This window comes from Clarias gariepinus, chromosome 12 (assembly GCF_024256425.1).
Source record: "Clarias gariepinus isolate MV-2021 ecotype Netherlands chromosome 12, CGAR_prim_01v2, whole genome shotgun sequence".
Classification (NCBI taxonomy): Eukaryota; Metazoa; Chordata; class Actinopteri; order Siluriformes; family Clariidae; genus Clarias; species Clarias gariepinus.
In genome coordinates, this window is record NC_071111.1 from 9792240 (window position 1) to 9808289 (window position 16050).

Here is a 16050-nt window from a genome sequence, read left to right on the forward strand (position 1 = left end):
GCAAACAGCGCTGCACACACTCACTTACTCATCATCCACACCGATTTATCCTGTACACAGGATCGCAGCCTGCCTGGAGCCTATCCCAGGAGACTTAGGGCACGTGGCGGGTACACCCTATAGAGTGCCAATCCATCTCAGGGCACACAAACATATACACTCACACGCTCATTCACACATGGGCAGTTTGGGAACGCCAATCAGCCTAATCTGCACGTCTTTGGACTGTGGGAGGAAACCGGAGAACCTGAAGGAAACCCACCAAGCACGGGGAGAACAGGCAAACTCCATGCAGACAGACCCGAGGCGGGAATCGAGCCCGGACCATGGAGGTGCAAGGAGATGATGTTAGCGACTAAGCCTTGCAATTATAAAAAAATAATCAAAACTGTCTGACAGTTTAGTCCGGTAGGTCCCGGTATCACTATGGTCCCGGATATACTAAAATTTTGATGATGAAAAAGATGAAAAGAGAATGAGGCTTGTAACATACAAACCACAGATGCAAAGTAAAAAAGGAAAATAATGCAAAAAAAATCTATATACACAGACATGTATTTAAAAAAAAAACATATTTGTGTGTGTGTCTATTGCGCACCTTGGTGTGTAAGTCTTGATGTCGGAGAAGGTCCCATGACGACTCCCAAAAGTGGCCCTTCATCCGTGTCCATGAGGTGGCAAACCTACATAATGGCATCATCATCATCATCATCATCATATGAACAGCACCATCAAAGACAACCTTTTCATGTCCCTGTTCACACTGTACAAGAATCGACTCAAAATGTCCTCTGATTTCACCCCATGCATGTGTGTGCAGTAAAACAACATCCTGTCTCACATCCAGGTCTCATCTTGCTCTCCAGTCTCTCCGCTGACATCGTGGGCAGAAAAAGTCATACTCTCATGTTACACAAAAGAAGAAAATCTATAATGTTTGAAATCAATACATGCCCCTTTATTATAAAGGGCGGATATTTTAGACTGCGGTTTTCTTGCTATTTTTACACGTCATTAATTATATAACGAGATGAAAAAACATGAGCATTAGAGAGGCAGGAAATAACAGATGGTCTAAATCAGGAGAATAGATAAACAACCCATACAGTCCACGCCTCAAAGAATTCAAACCGGCAGAAAAGCTCAGCGAGGAACAACAATGCACTAATTGTGATTTTGTTGTTGTTTTTGTAACAGATTTATTTCTTGACCTTGATCTGGGGAAAAACATGCAATTAATTAAAACTTTTAAATGTGATTATCTTGAGATATATTCCATGCAGCCAGAATTTTCAGCTACTAAATAAAATTTTGGACAGAGGATATAAAACTCCAATGTTTACCATGTTGATTTTAAAACAGACCACCAGAGGGCGCCCTCAGTCTTTCCCCCCTTGCTTTGTGGCTAAGCATTAAAACTGTTGAATCTGCAGTTTTTGTTTTCATGTTCAATGTCTCTTGCTTTACCTTGCTCTAATCTAGGGCGTTATTTATGTTCTTTTTTTTTGTTTGTTTATTCATGTTCTTTTTTTTATTATACATCACCCCTAGAGAAGACAGGGTTAAGAGCCTTGCTCAAGGGCCCAACAGCGGAAACCTGGCTGAGCTGGGGCTCGAACCTCCGACCTTCCGATCAGTAACTCAGAGCCTTTAACACACTTTATCACCACCATCAGTCACCACCATCCCCAAGCTGCAACTAGTGTGGGTGGATGTATTTGTAAGTGCTAGTGTGTGTATTTGCACATGTGCATACAGTATAAATGCATGTGTGCATGTGTGTGTAACCCACCTGAGATGCATTAATAACCTGTGTGTTCAGGTTTGGGTAGCGTGTACTGGGGTCCAGACTGTACTGACTGTAGTTCTTACTGACGTTCTCCGGCGTGGTCTGTGGAAGCAGGCGATACACACTCTCCCTAACAGAGCAAACAGAAAAGTCATAAGTAATTACACTGCCTACTGTATATACTGTATACAGTACATCTGAGCAAAAGTCAGATTCAAGTAGATTCAAAACCTCTCAGCCAGGACGTCTAAAGGGTCAAGCCTCAGTCCCCAACTCCGAACCATCCACGCTGTGTCCATAGCAGCGAGGAAACCACGGGCAATGCCAGTCCCCATTGGCCAGAACGGCTGCACGCAGATAAAACAGGATACGCTTACAGGATATACTTTAAAAATGCAGAAAATTGGTAAATATTTGTAACATATTAAAACATTTCATCATTTGGAACTACTTCATAACTTTTAACATCTTAAGTGAGATACAAAGAAAAAATTGCCTTCCATTGGCGATAAAAAAGAAAAAACATCCTTTGTCATCCACATGCCTTATCATTAAGTATATTAGGCATGATTTATTTGTACCTTGCCTACTGTAGGTACGATTGAGTGGAGTGTTTGCTCCTGTTACCTCCAGCAGACTGTCTCCAACCAGCGCCACCATCAGGCGATGTCCCCTTCTCTGCCGTAAGAGGGCTGCGTTTTCCGTCGCATACATGCATGTGAAGTCGAACATAGCCACATCCGGCTGCCCGTAGTGGTTCATGGCAAAGTCAAGAGTCGGCAGCTGGTGATTGGTCGAGAAGTCCGCTGCCTCCCGGGCGTACTCCAGCAGGGCATTCTGATCTACATTGTCCCTGGAGAGCAAAACCTCGGTGTCTGTATAATCCTGAAGGTAAATAAATAAATAGCACAGGTGTAGACACTCCTGACTGCACTCCCACAAACACTCCCACAATTAGATGAGAACTCACACGCAGGATGACTCCTTTCTCCAGCAGACTCTGCTTCTTAGCCGTCATGACAAAATAATGCGTGTCATCCTTATAGTAGACGATGTTCTCCAGGTCAATACCTGTGAGAGAAACATAACTAACCTTTAGGAACACACGGCACAGATTATAATTATAGGAAAAAAGGTTCAAAAACAGTCCTGTGTAGCTAAAACTGAAAAAAACTAAACTCTTAGACCAAGGGTTCATCATATAGCACAGTATGTCCAAGCTCTGTGCTTTCTGAAAGGGCTTAGCTTCTTAAGAAAGACATCGGTTTTAGGGTCCTACATAGCTATTGAGTGGGTTTCTCCAGAGGAAAACAAGGGGTTTATATGGGAGTTTATTCATTCATTCATCTGTCTTCTATACCCCTGAGGCGGGAAATGTACTGTACGCTTGACCCTTAAGTTGCCAGGCCACAGTGCTAACCAATGTGTCACAGTCCTATGGTTTTCTACGTTTTAAAGAATATACTTTCAGACAAAACGTTTAATCACAAGGTCTCAGTCTCAGCACGGTTAAGGATTCTTGGCTTCTTTGGCTACGGTCCGGTACTACTGCACATAGTGCTGAAAGATTCAGTGGTGGGCCGCAGTAATGGAAAGTGAAGAGAGCAGCTGCCTGCCAAAACCCGCATTCAAAACCAGTCTCAGAAGCAATTCCAGCAAGAAAGACACATCTTAAACGACACCTTCTCTCATTAGTAATTGGTTCAAAGTCATTCCTTATCGCCTCTGACCTGTCCATGTTGTGTTTTGAACATTACTAGTTAATGCGACTGTGGATAAGTCAGACGCTCGTTCTAAAAACATGGTCAGCTAGCCGTAATGAGTGAAGCTTTTACATGGGTAATAGCGCCAAAACTGGACAAAAAGACCTTCCAGGAGCAACACAAAATGATTCAGTTTAACTTAGACTCAGGTTTCCGCCAACACTTTCGCTTCCAAATAAAAGGTGTAGCGGAACTTTACTTTTGTGTAAAATGTGTACAAGAAATTTACTTCTTTCTTTATGAATTCCCACAAAGAGCAGATAAGATTAATCTTTCAAATAAAAATGTTTTTTACTCACTCATTCACTCACTTTACTATACCGCTTTATCCTGTCACAGGGGCCTGGAGCCTATCCCAGGAGACTTGGGCATGAGGCTGGGTACACCCTGGATGGGGTGCCAATCCATCGCAGGGCACACACACATGCTCATTCACACACTACGGGCAATTTGGGAAACGCCACTTATGCACACAGACCCAAGGTGGGAATTGAACCCAGACCCTGGAGTATTAACCACTTAACCACCATGCTGCCTAAAATGTTTTCTAAACAAGTTTATTTGCTCTGTAACATGCCCTGCCAAGGAATTCCTTTATTTTAAGGTTCTACATACATTGGAGTTTTAGGGTTTACGGGTTGGTTCCAGAAAGTGACAAACTAAAGAATGTCAGTAAATAGCAGAAACATCAGACCTAGAGTTTATAAGTTAGGGGTTCTAAACTTCCTACAATAATTCAACTTGCGATTAATTCTGATAGGAAACCCTTTCTCATTAAGCTATAGGTATATCCTTTAATTGTTCCTTAAAAAATGGAAGACCAAAAAACTATGCCAAGATTCTACGAGCATATTTTAGATTAACAATTCTTCTTTGCTTTCTAACGGGATTTTATTTGTAACCAACTCTACTATAGTAAGGTTTTCCAAAGCATTATAAGAGGTTTGATAGAAACACAAATTAGAACCTTAAAGGTTCTAGGTGTATGCTTGTCTACTCTTTAATCACGTTCTGTTCACCATTATACAGTACTGGATGTAAGTAAATGTTTAAATCTTACACTTTTCTTACACAATATCTTAAATATTCTGACACAAATAACCCTTAGCTGAGAAGACTATTTTGCTTAATATTATGTTAAATATGTTATGTTGCATTACCGGTGGCATTGCGCAGCTCCTGGAAGAACCTCTGGTTGAAAATAAAGGCTACGCCGCTGATCTCCTCCACCTTGGCCTCTGCTGTGGTGTTACGGTTGATGAAGTTTGCAGTAATGGCGATGGCCAGCTTTCCCCGGAACTCCTTCCTGCGAAATCCTGATAGACAAACAGCAAGACGGAGCTTTTCCTTCACCAAATAAACAAGAGACAAAACTAAATACCGAATGCCACCCAAAAGATCAGTATGATTTTTTTTTTTACGATCTTCTGTTTAATAGAACAGCAGAATAAAAAGAAGTCAGAATTGAGGAACTGTAATTTCAACCTTGGATTGTGAAATGCAGCTGAATGTGCGAAAAACATATTTCGTCATAGAGTCACGGCTTAGCGATGCCACAGATGTGACAAAGTTGAAACCTTATGACGCTTGTTAGGTACATGTAGGCCTTTGTACACATCAGCGTGACCAGAAAAAATTCCATCTTCATGTCATGTTGATACGTGGTAAAAGATTTTGGTGATCCTGTTTTAAAGACTTAGTTATATTTTGGTATATTTTGGTATTTACCAAAAAAACAAAACAAAAAAAAACATGCTACTGCCATTTACTTATCTCACAGGTATAAGATTGTACTTATACAACTGTAGACCCTCACTCTCTCATCGTCAAACCTGGCCAGGAATCAAACCCGGACTTTGGAGATGCAAAGCGACCGTGCTAACCACTAAGCCACTGTGCCAAGCCAACTGTGGACCACTATGGACTAAAGGTACTTTGCTGTACTAAGAAGCGTTATGGAGGTTGTTTATACCTGCAGCCATTAGGCTCTTTCATGAGTCCCTGCAGGGCTGAGGTATTGTCGACCTCCTTGTTGCTGATGAGGCGTGAATTGCCCATGTATACATGTTTATTCTTAAAGGCTATTAGGCAATCTTACACACAGTATGTGCAATATTTGTACAGATGTCTTTTTAACTACCTTTTTTTCCCATGAGGACTTGTGGATGTTTTACGTAGGCTGTGTTTTAGTCTGTGTTGCTGAAGATGTATGTGTTCCCCTGGGATTAATGAAGATCGTATTTTATCTTATCTTATCTTATCTTATCTTATTTTATCTTATCTTATCTTATCTTATCATATATAAAGCAGAATTTTAGAGGGAGGGACATAAACAATGGTCTTAGAAAAGAAATTGTTGTTCATATACGAACAAAGGTCAATGCAAGGTATCACCTGGTAAGGTGTTCCTCCTGCCATCCGCTCCAACAACCACATTAAACTGCAGCTCATTCACTGTATGTGCAGGGGGATGAACTTCAGCACTCCAGCCAATACCTGTATGAAACACAAACACAACATCCTGTCAGTTAGGGAATGAGCTTATTATACGAAATTTAATTCCAATCGAGTAATCTGATTGGTAGAGAGGCATTCCATAAGTGGGGATATAGAGCATAGCAGCACTGGGATGTGTAACTCCAGTATAAGTAGATCTGTACGGTCCACAGTACTGGAGGAGAGAGCAACTGCCTGCCAAAACCCACATTTAAATCCAATCATGGCAGGTCTTCGAACAAACAAAACCAACAACAAAAAAAAAAAAAACACCTAATAACGTTGTCATCTTAAACAACACTTTATCTCCTTAGCAACTGCTTGTTCTGAATTGCCGTCTGTGTTGTTGTGGTCATGGCTAATACAGTAGGAGCTACCAAGATATCCAACTTCTAACACAAGACTGAATCCCAAGTGAACAAGGGCACAATTTGATGTGTAAAACAAGCGATTGTACACCACTATTTGGCTACACACTATAGTGCCAGTAGGAAATTAAAACTACTTTTACCGCAGTTGATTACACTGACTGTCGGTCGCTAGCTCAACGCTAGTTCTCCCAGTCGTTAAAGGATATGTGTTGAATATGAGCAAAATAACTGGTTAAATAAACAAACAAATCATAACCCATTGTTAATAAATGGTGTTTGTGGGCCTGTTGTATAATCAGTACTACAGCACTCCCTCGTGTGTACAACCTCTTTTCCAGGACTCTTCAAAAAGGGTCCTATTATTCGCTGGAGAGTTCCAGGGATGCGCTGGTTTATCCCTCTGGAGGGTTTTAAATAGAATCTTTCAACAGCGCTTTGTTAAGAAAATCAGTCTGTTAACTCTTTTATGGTCGAATGGTTGCCACATCATGCCTGTACAGACTTAAAGTAAATGATTAATGCTTCTTTTTCCAAACGTGTTTGTGCTAAATGAGGACTAGGAAGTGTCTAAGAAAAGCCACAATGACAAGCGTAAGTCATACAGAGAGTCAGTGACGTCAATCTGGTCCAATGCTTGTGAAAACTGCGCAGTCGTTCAAGCCTTAGCTTCCTTTTTTCCCCGCGAGCACTTTTTAAGGATTTGAAGCACATGTTGAGGAAATGCAGCTTCAGTTCCATTTATGGTTGCATTACTTTATAGCATTGCCATGCAGAAGACATAAAACACAGTTCACTGCATTGCTGGACAGCTCTGATGTACTACTTCTGATATGTTACTGCGTTACAGCACAACTTCAGCAAGTGGAACGCAGTGCTACAACATGAATTAGATTAATTTTTTAACATAAATCAGTCATTTTGCAGACACTCCAGAACAGATTCAAAGTCACTGCTTTCTGTCACAGACACAACCTGATGATCATCAGGTGATCTCTGGGCAGGGTGTCTGAGACTGAGAATAACGCCCAAGCTAAGAGTGTGTAAAAAAAAAGAGGAAGGAAAAGGCACTGGGTGATGTAAATGCAAAATGGGATGAAACTTAACATTAGTTTTGTTGCATTAAGTAGTGGTTAAGTAACTGAGCTGCGGAGGCCATAGCGCACACAGCTGCTGTGATAAACTGTATGGAAGTGGAGTTGCACAGTTAATGTAGCGTTCCAAGCACGAGAAAACCATCTATGCACAAAATCTATGCACATAGAGGCAGGATTAGAACCTGGCCAGGAATCGAACCCGTACCCTAGAGATGCAAGGCGACACTGCTAACCACTAAGTCAATGTGCCGCCATCTCAATACACAACATAGTGAATTTTTCCTCCAACCTGGTGAGTATGTCTTGTTTAGAGTAAATGTGCACTCTACAATAAAAACAAGTCCAAAACATTATTTATGATCTTGGATCATAAATCCGATCTTACTTTGGTTCTCTTGGTTCTCCGGAGGCTCCCTCAGACTCCTGAACTCCACATTCACATGAACCTCCACACCTAGGAGCAGAGCCACTTTCAGGAGGATCAGCTGCAGTTGACGAATACCTTCACACATAAACTGTATTCAGGCTTGTGCAGAGCAACACAGGCAAAAGTATAGTATACACGAGGAGTGTTCGAGTCAATCCGGGACTTTTGATTGCGCAGAGGAACTGAAATAAAAACTCTGTTTATTTTTCTATATAACTACACTAAGGCATTTATCAATGTGTTTGCCAGTAAGAGTCTTATCATTGTACTTTCTTTACGCCTTCATTCACATGGCCACGGTTTGAGATGAATGCCCTGTATACTTGTTTCTTCTGAACCTTTTACTCATCTTTTTTAAAAGAAAGATGGCTATATTTACTATAACACAATATCACAAAACATTGTGAAAAAAATGTTAAGAGAGAGAGTGTTCCTTGTGTTGCTTTCTCTACCATTAAACTCTGTAGCTTTATAGACTTACAGTATACCATGATCTGCATGTTTTATAAGAAATACGTGATTTTGTTATACTTACAAAAAAAAAAAAATGTAAGTGATTTTCTGTGATAGACTGCCCTTACTTTCAGGCTGTATTAGATCTCAGTTTTTAAACAAATATTGAATGTTTGAGTTTTATATATTTCTTAGTTCATGCTTTAATGCCTCCTTTATTGGCAGATTATTTTGCTTTAATTAAGCATTTATTGATTGAAAGAAATACATTTTCAGTTTATAGGTTAAGAAGTTTCAGCCTGAAATATACTGCATACATTTATCTAGAACTAGGCTTATATTTATTCTATAATATATCTAAAATACTTTATATAACAGTTATACTTTATTTAAAGTACTGTTTCTTGCTCTTACATCAAGACGAGATCTACTTTCTTTTGCGTAGTGGATGATCCCCTCCAGTTGGTTTGAATACCTGATATTTAAACATTTTTTTAGTAACCTTGAAATCTACTGCTATAAAAACCCCAAATGTTCTTACATAAATCTGGGGTTTATTGATCCAGTTTATACTGAGACAGCAAGGTATTAGATGGCAAAAAAATATAGATCTTGGCAAGTCAGTGTGTCTTGAATGTTAAGCAGGTTTGTCTATTTTCTTGTATAAAGGGACAGATAAGGTTTACTTCTATATCTTGTTATTAATTCCAGCCTACTTAACAGCAGATGAATTTGCGTCTTTTTAGAGCTATGTAAATCCTTGAAATTAGCAAAAGCATCAGCTAATAGAAACTGATTAGAAAATGTCATGAGTAATGCAATGAACCTCTAACGACCTCATATGTGCAGAGTTTATTAAAACTTTTATTGTAAAGATTGATTCAAAAACAATCATTAATAAAATAATAACAAAATAATACAATTATGAATGACAAAATGTATCAACAAACCAAACATAAGATTATTGAGCTTATCTTTAATAAAATTAGAATTTATAAAATTTTAAGAAAAAAAATATTGTTCTATTGCCAAAGAATTTGCTGATTTTAGCAATTTATTTCTTGAAAAAAGCAAAAATATTAAAATTTATTGTTCTCTTACTTTTGAAGTTACATTTGATAAGAAATAAGCTTTAATTTGGTTTGTTGTAAACTTATATTAAGAAATTACAAACAGGTTTGGCTAGATATAATATAAAGCATTTCATTTGATCAAACGTGTCCAAATGCATCCTCGAGCTATTTGATGTGAAGAGCCATTACAAATACACCTTTGCCTTGCTTTTTAGGCGTAGGACATTTCCTTTGTAAATGTACTCATTTGGCATCATTACCAATTTGGGTATTTTGAAAAACTAGGCTATATATAAAACAGCAACAGATCTAACAATAGATCTGTTGCTGTTTTAACTCAATCCATGTCAGGAAATGAATCAGGAAATCTTCAAACACAGTAATGGTACTAACCATCAGAACACTGATGGCCTGAAGGGTAGGGAAAAACACGAGACGACCATTTGATCTGCAGATTTGGAAATATGTGGCCAATACAGCCGCTTTGTATTGGTGTCTATGGTAAGGGTTACAAATACAGATACAGTGTCTTCTGTTGGAAGAACGCGGTACTGCCGTGATCTACTGTGGTATTTAAAATGTGAAGAAACCTGTTAAAAATGTCAATAGTAAAAATATTTGTACAAGGGGTGTTCAAATCAAAACAGGACTTTTGATTGTGCAGAACCAGAACACAGTTATGAGAGGAAAAACTCTCTTTATTTCTCTATATAATCCCCTGCTACACTAATGCACTCATCCCAGTGAAAAGTTTTCTCAGTACACCAGAGCCATCATCAGACTGCCTGCTTCACGTCTGAAACACTGGCCTCCCAGGAACTCCTTTAATGGCCTGAACATGTGGAAATGGCTTGGAGTGGGGTATAGGGGACTGTATAGGGGATGTAGTAAGAACTCCCAGCTGAGCTCCTGTAAAGTGCAAGTGGTGTTGATGAATGATTGGTGTACAGTTCCCACAGACAGATGCATGTCTTCCCTACGTCGGCAACAAGTTATCTGTTGATTTTCAAGTATCAGCAAGTGAAACAACGACTACAGCGGGCTCCGAGCCACCCCGGCCAGGTCATCAATGAACATACGGCCTTCTCTAAAACTTTGCACAATTCAAATGTTTTACTAAGAGCCTCATCACCGTACTTGATGATTGATGTCTTCTATAAATATCAATCAGTTTAATGCCTTCCATCACAAGAGATTTTATTACAAGTCCCGGTTTGACTTGAACATCCCTTGTATTTTCACACAAGTGGAATGATCTTAGCCTTGCTTTGAAATACTTCCTGTTTACTTAAGTAAGTAATCTGGATTTGATCTCACAATGAAACATACGAGAATAATCGTAAACACACACAAGGCAAAAATGAAGCGGCAAATAGTGTTAGCTTTACTCACTAATGTGATCGATGGCTCCGGCGCAGAACTTTCCGTAAAACTTCTTGGCCCCGAGGCCACGCAGATCCTGAATGGTGAAAGGCCACAGATGGAGGACGTTGTTCCGGGAGAACGTGTCCCTCTTTTCCACCAGCACCACCCTCGCGCCCAGAAAACTAAGCTCGATAGCTGTGCGGAGCCCACATGGTCCTGCACCTATTATCAGACACTGACAATCACAGAAAACATGCATCTTAATGATTTGGCTTAAATTTTTGTTTGTTTGTTTTTTAGCATTTTGTCCAATCCTGGATGTGCGTGTGTCATTATTTACGGTTGTGTTGGAACAAGCATGGCCTCTCTGGTACTCCTTCAGGCTAGCTCGCTTGTCTAGTTTGGCCCACAGAGCTTTGGCTTTCCAGTAGTTGAGTCTGGACCTCAGGGTCTTGTAGAACAGTGGATTGTCTCCTGGCCGCAGGTTGAGCTCAGTGCAGAGCTCCTGAAACGCCCGCAGCGTCTCCCTGCACGTCGACGCCTGCACAAAACTGTCAAAGAGGGCGTAGGGGCGGCACCCCTCCGCCACCACCTGTCCATCACCCATCTCATCTCAACGTGATCCCAACACACCTGAGGGAGAGAGAGAAAGACAGAGGGGAAGGATGGAGGAAGTGAGAGAGGCGTGGAGATGTCTACATTGGGAGAAACTGATTCATCAGGACGGAATGGACGGGTAAGGAGGAGATTTTTAACTCTGTAATAAAGCCAAAAAGGAACAAAACACTTCAAGGTATTCGGTCATAGGAAAATAATCAGCGATGTGGTGGTGAGGTTTTGTTACAAATCTGATTACTTTCATGTACAGTAAGATCAAAGCCAAATGTGTACTTTTATTAAATGTCACAGCAATTTGTCTTTATAACAAATTTAACTATTACAAAAGAACAGTGCAACATATTTTGTGTTTTTATATTTACAATTAATGATAAAAAATTGTATAAATATTTGTTCTTTAAATAACATATTTAAGCAGAATAAAAATTCTGCCCTTAATATAGCTATGAATCATTTTTCTTTTTTTGGGTGCAGTTATAATTTAGTTCGGGTTTTCTGATGTCAGCACAGAGTCACAATTATACGAGGGGCGTTCAAGGCAAACCGGGACCTCTGATGAAATTTATGGTGAATGAAGGAGTAAAACCAATTCCTGGTCATTCACATGAACATTCTGAATGTTCCAAAAGTTTTAAAGGAGGCATTACGTCTGTGAATAATAATCCTGGTCATTCAAATGAACATTCAGCCAAGTGGAACGCCTGATCCTTCAAAATTGATAGATCATTTGTCACCAACTTACAGAAAAGACACATCTGTCTGTGGGAACTGTACACCAAACTTTCACCAACACCACTGGCTGGGAGTTATTGCCACATCCCCATACAGTCCTGAACTCACTCCAAGCCATTTCCATATGTTTGGGGTCATTAATGGAGTTCCTTGGAGGCCAGCGTTTCAGAGGTGATGCAGGGAGTCTGATTATGGCTCAGGCGAACTGAAAAAACTTTCTAACTTGATGGTAATCAAGCACTAGTCAAAACTGGGCTAAGTACATTACTGTAGAAGGGAAATACATAAAGAAATAAGGTAGTTTTTATTATCATAACTGCGTCCTGTCATTCTGCACAATCAAAAGTCCCGGTTTGACTTGAACATCATCTTGAACATATTGAAATTCCCCAAAAGTCACTTTACTTGCCAAGCCCAATTAAATGCATCTTAAATCCTGTTAATGATGACAACTAATTGATGAATAATTTATGAACTAATTGATGAATAATTAATGAACTAATTGATGAGCTGATAACCCTATTTGTGCCAAAACAATGTGTTTGACAGCACACAATAGATTGACAACCCGAAAGCACAATGGGGAAGTCCAAGGAGCTCTGTGTCGATTTCAGAAAGAGGATGTTAGATGTACACATTTAGTTTTTTTGCCGGTCCTCGCGGAAGCTTGCGGACCTTGCAGAACTTTGCGGAACGTAGCTCACCTGCTATGAACTGGAAGCTTCTGGAAAGCTAGTGTGACTTCCTACAGTCAAGTGAGTTTTACATCACCGTGGACTCAATGGCTGTAAAACAAAGAAAGAACCCCTGCTCCAACATCAACACCTTCATGCTCAACTAAAGTTTGCAGCTGATAACATGGTAAAAGAAATAAACATTCTGGAGGAAAGTTTGGACCAGAGGTGTATTAGGAGGAGTGAAGGTGAGGCATTCATCCCTGTGACCACTGGCAGCTGTTCAGCATGGTGGTGGTAGCATCACAACCACCATGTGGCTGAACTATGATGTGGAACTGGTGCGTTGTACAAAGTGGATGAAATTATGAAGAAGGAGGTCTACCTGAGAATTATTTAGCATAAGCTTCTGGTGAAACTTCAATTAAAATAAAATCGGGTATATATGTTTTACCACCACAAACACAGATCAGAGCTGGTTGTTGAATGGATAAAGCAGGATAACGTTAAGATTTTAGTTCCTCAACCCAACCAAACATTTGTGGACTGTGTTAATAAATTGTGTGTGTTCCAGGAAACCAATTAATTTAATGAACTATATAAATTCTGCCAGGAGAAGTGGCCAAATATCCAACCAGAACTTCAGCCAGAAGCTTGATGATGTGACTAAAAACATCTGCTGAAGGTGAAACTTGCTAGGGGACGTAAAACCTAATATCAGAGCACTTTTGCCATTCTTTTATTTTTTTTGGAACAACCAAAAAGGTCAAACTTTCTTCAGAAAATAAGAGCTTGTGATTTGTTTTCATAGCCTAGCCTGTTAGCTTCCTGCATGATAAGCTTTCCTCAGATTAAAGGGTTTTAAATGCACACTTTCTGTAATATCTTTAAGTTTCAGACTGTACAGTACATTGGAGCACTCAAAACCAGTTTCAGAAAAATTTCTGTCTGATTGTCTGTGTGTCTGTCCAGCCAAATGTATGCTTTGTGCCAGATTACAATCCACTTTGATTTAATCGTCTTAAACCAACCGCTGGACAGAATTCAATGAAACTTTAGCAGTCCTTAGATATCTGCCTGAAGTTTAACCTGCACCATAAGTGAAATCAAACTGTTAAGTAACAGCGATGTTATGAACAGCCGGATTTAATAATCTACTTTAAAATAATACTAATGCGCTACTTGCTTAATGTAAACACACACCTGCACCAATAGATATTAATTAGAAAAGCTAAACTGAATATTTTGGCTAGGACTATGGTTCATATTTTCACTTTCGCTGAAATAACCGAGCTGAAGTGGTAAAAGGGAATTTTAACGCGCTGGAGTCGTTTTAAGATAAAAAATAATCATCTTTATCTGATCTACATCTGTGATTCACTCTCTGATTACAGAACAGAAAGTGTATTTGGCTGACGACAAAAGCATATACAGTACAAGGTGTGACATAGTCAACCTTACAAAATTATATTTCTTTGTATTAATAAGTTAGATGGAGAGTTACAGTTCTGGGTTACAGACAGACGGACAGACATGCTAACATAACATGCATGCTAGTTACTGCGTCCATGCTATGACGTAATGCTCTACGAAACTAGAAGTCTAACATAGATCAGTTCTATCTGACTCACGTGTGTACACCTTCACGAAGAGTGTGTGCACTGCCCTCGAACCCTAACCGTCATAGCAGATCATACAGTGCAAAAGTATTTACGTACAGTAAATGTACTTTATTGGGATTTTATGTGACAGATCAACACAAGGCAGCACATGCAGTAGTTGTGAAGTGGAAAGAACATGATATAAATGGTTAAAAATATTTTTTTTTTGTTCTAACAAATAGAGAAACACAGAGAAACACACAACAACAGTACAACCAGGCATTAATATACAACTACACACACACACACAGGAACACACACACACACACACACGTAGACAGACATACAGATGCAGATACATAGTCACACACACGTATAGAGGTATGCACAGACTCAGATACACACAAACAGACACAGGAAAACACAGAGACAGGTGCACACACACACACACACACACACACACACACACATGGGATTACCTGAACAGACCTGAGCAGAGGTTAAAGCTACAGAGTGTCTGAGCTAAAAATACTGCAGTGTGAGTTAAAGTGCAGATCAACAGCGAAGTCAGGAAAGATTCATAACCAGAATCTGTCACTCCACTCGTCCTCTGTCCTTTAAGTGTGTGTGTGTGTGTGTGTGTGTGTGTGTGTGTGTGTGTGTGGGAGAGAGAGAGAGAGAGAGAGTGACAGCATGCTGGGTTTAAAGCAGTGCTGCAGAACAGATCAATCACTGACTTGGCAGATATCTCCATGGACTGGATACTACTCAAAGGATGAGCTCAACCACACACACACACACACACACACACACACACACACACACACACACAGCTCATGTTATTACAGAATGTACGGATGCTCACAGACTCAAAAATCACATCATTCCCTATCAACCTTTTATACAGAATCTACGTGTGTGTGTGTGTGTGTGTGTGTGTGTGTGTGTGTGTGTGTGTGTGTGTACATTCCCATCGAGGACAGATTTAAAACCGAGCTATTTCCAGATTTATCACAGAACCATAAAGAACCTTGTTTAAAACACTTCAGTGAAACAGAACAACTCACACACACACACACACACACACACACAGTTCAGTACATATATGACACACATACACTGTATGCCCGCCTTAAAGCAGAGATGACTGGATCAGAATAGAAAGAATACTCACAGTGCCGGGTCACTGCAGCATACACACACACACACACATGCCCACACACACTCCCACACACACACTCACACACTCACACACACTCCTGACATCCGATCTCGCTTTGAATTTGCTTTACTTCTGTCTCACTGCTTCCTTTCTGTCTTACTCCCTCTGGCGCCGAGCCAGAACCCTTCACTCTGCTCACACTGCTGTTGCAGCTTCATTTCCATCAGGACGGAGCTGCAGTGCAGAAACTGGGACTGCTCTGTTACTGCCTCACTCACGTGCACTCACACACACACACACACACACACACACACACACACACACACACACACACAGAGCAGCTCTGTCCTCTTTCTCTCTCACTGGCAAGGTCAGGAGAAGGATCTGCCAGGCACTTACTGACTCCTACAGCAGCCAGCACCTGCTGACATC

General features: G+C 40.2%; 1 protein-coding gene across 6 annotated transcripts in view; it reads right to left on the reverse strand.

Annotated features, from left to right (window-relative positions):
- The window catches only part of mical3b (microtubule associated monooxygenase, calponin and LIM domain containing 3b), a 35009-nt gene extending 19172 nt beyond the window's left edge, over positions 1-15837 (reverse strand). For 2 of the 6 annotated variants that reach the window (XM_053508300.1, XM_053508298.1), the window contains exons 1-12: positions 15631-15836; positions 12886-12966; positions 11172-11464; positions 10859-11066; positions 7899-8015; positions 5947-6048; positions 4713-4868; positions 2760-2860; positions 2417-2674; positions 2021-2136; positions 1793-1919; positions 599-683 (exon numbers count right to left, since the gene is read on the reverse strand). In XM_053508300.1, coding sequence (XP_053364275.1) covers positions 599-683; positions 1793-1919; positions 2021-2136; positions 2417-2674; positions 2760-2860; positions 4713-4868; positions 5947-6048; positions 7899-8015; positions 10859-11066; positions 11172-11438 — 1537 coding nt within the window. In that variant the 5' untranslated portion in view covers positions 11439-11464; positions 12886-12966; positions 15631-15836. Of the gene's footprint in view, positions 1-598; positions 684-1792; positions 1920-2020; positions 2137-2416; positions 2675-2759; positions 2861-4712; positions 4869-5946; positions 6049-7898; positions 8016-10858; positions 11067-11171; positions 11465-12885; positions 13609-15630 lie in introns of those variants that run through there. The other 4 variants (XM_053508297.1, XM_053508299.1, XM_053508301.1 and 1 more) reach the window with 4 other exon arrangements.
- Positions 15838-16050: the final 213 nt, after the last annotated feature.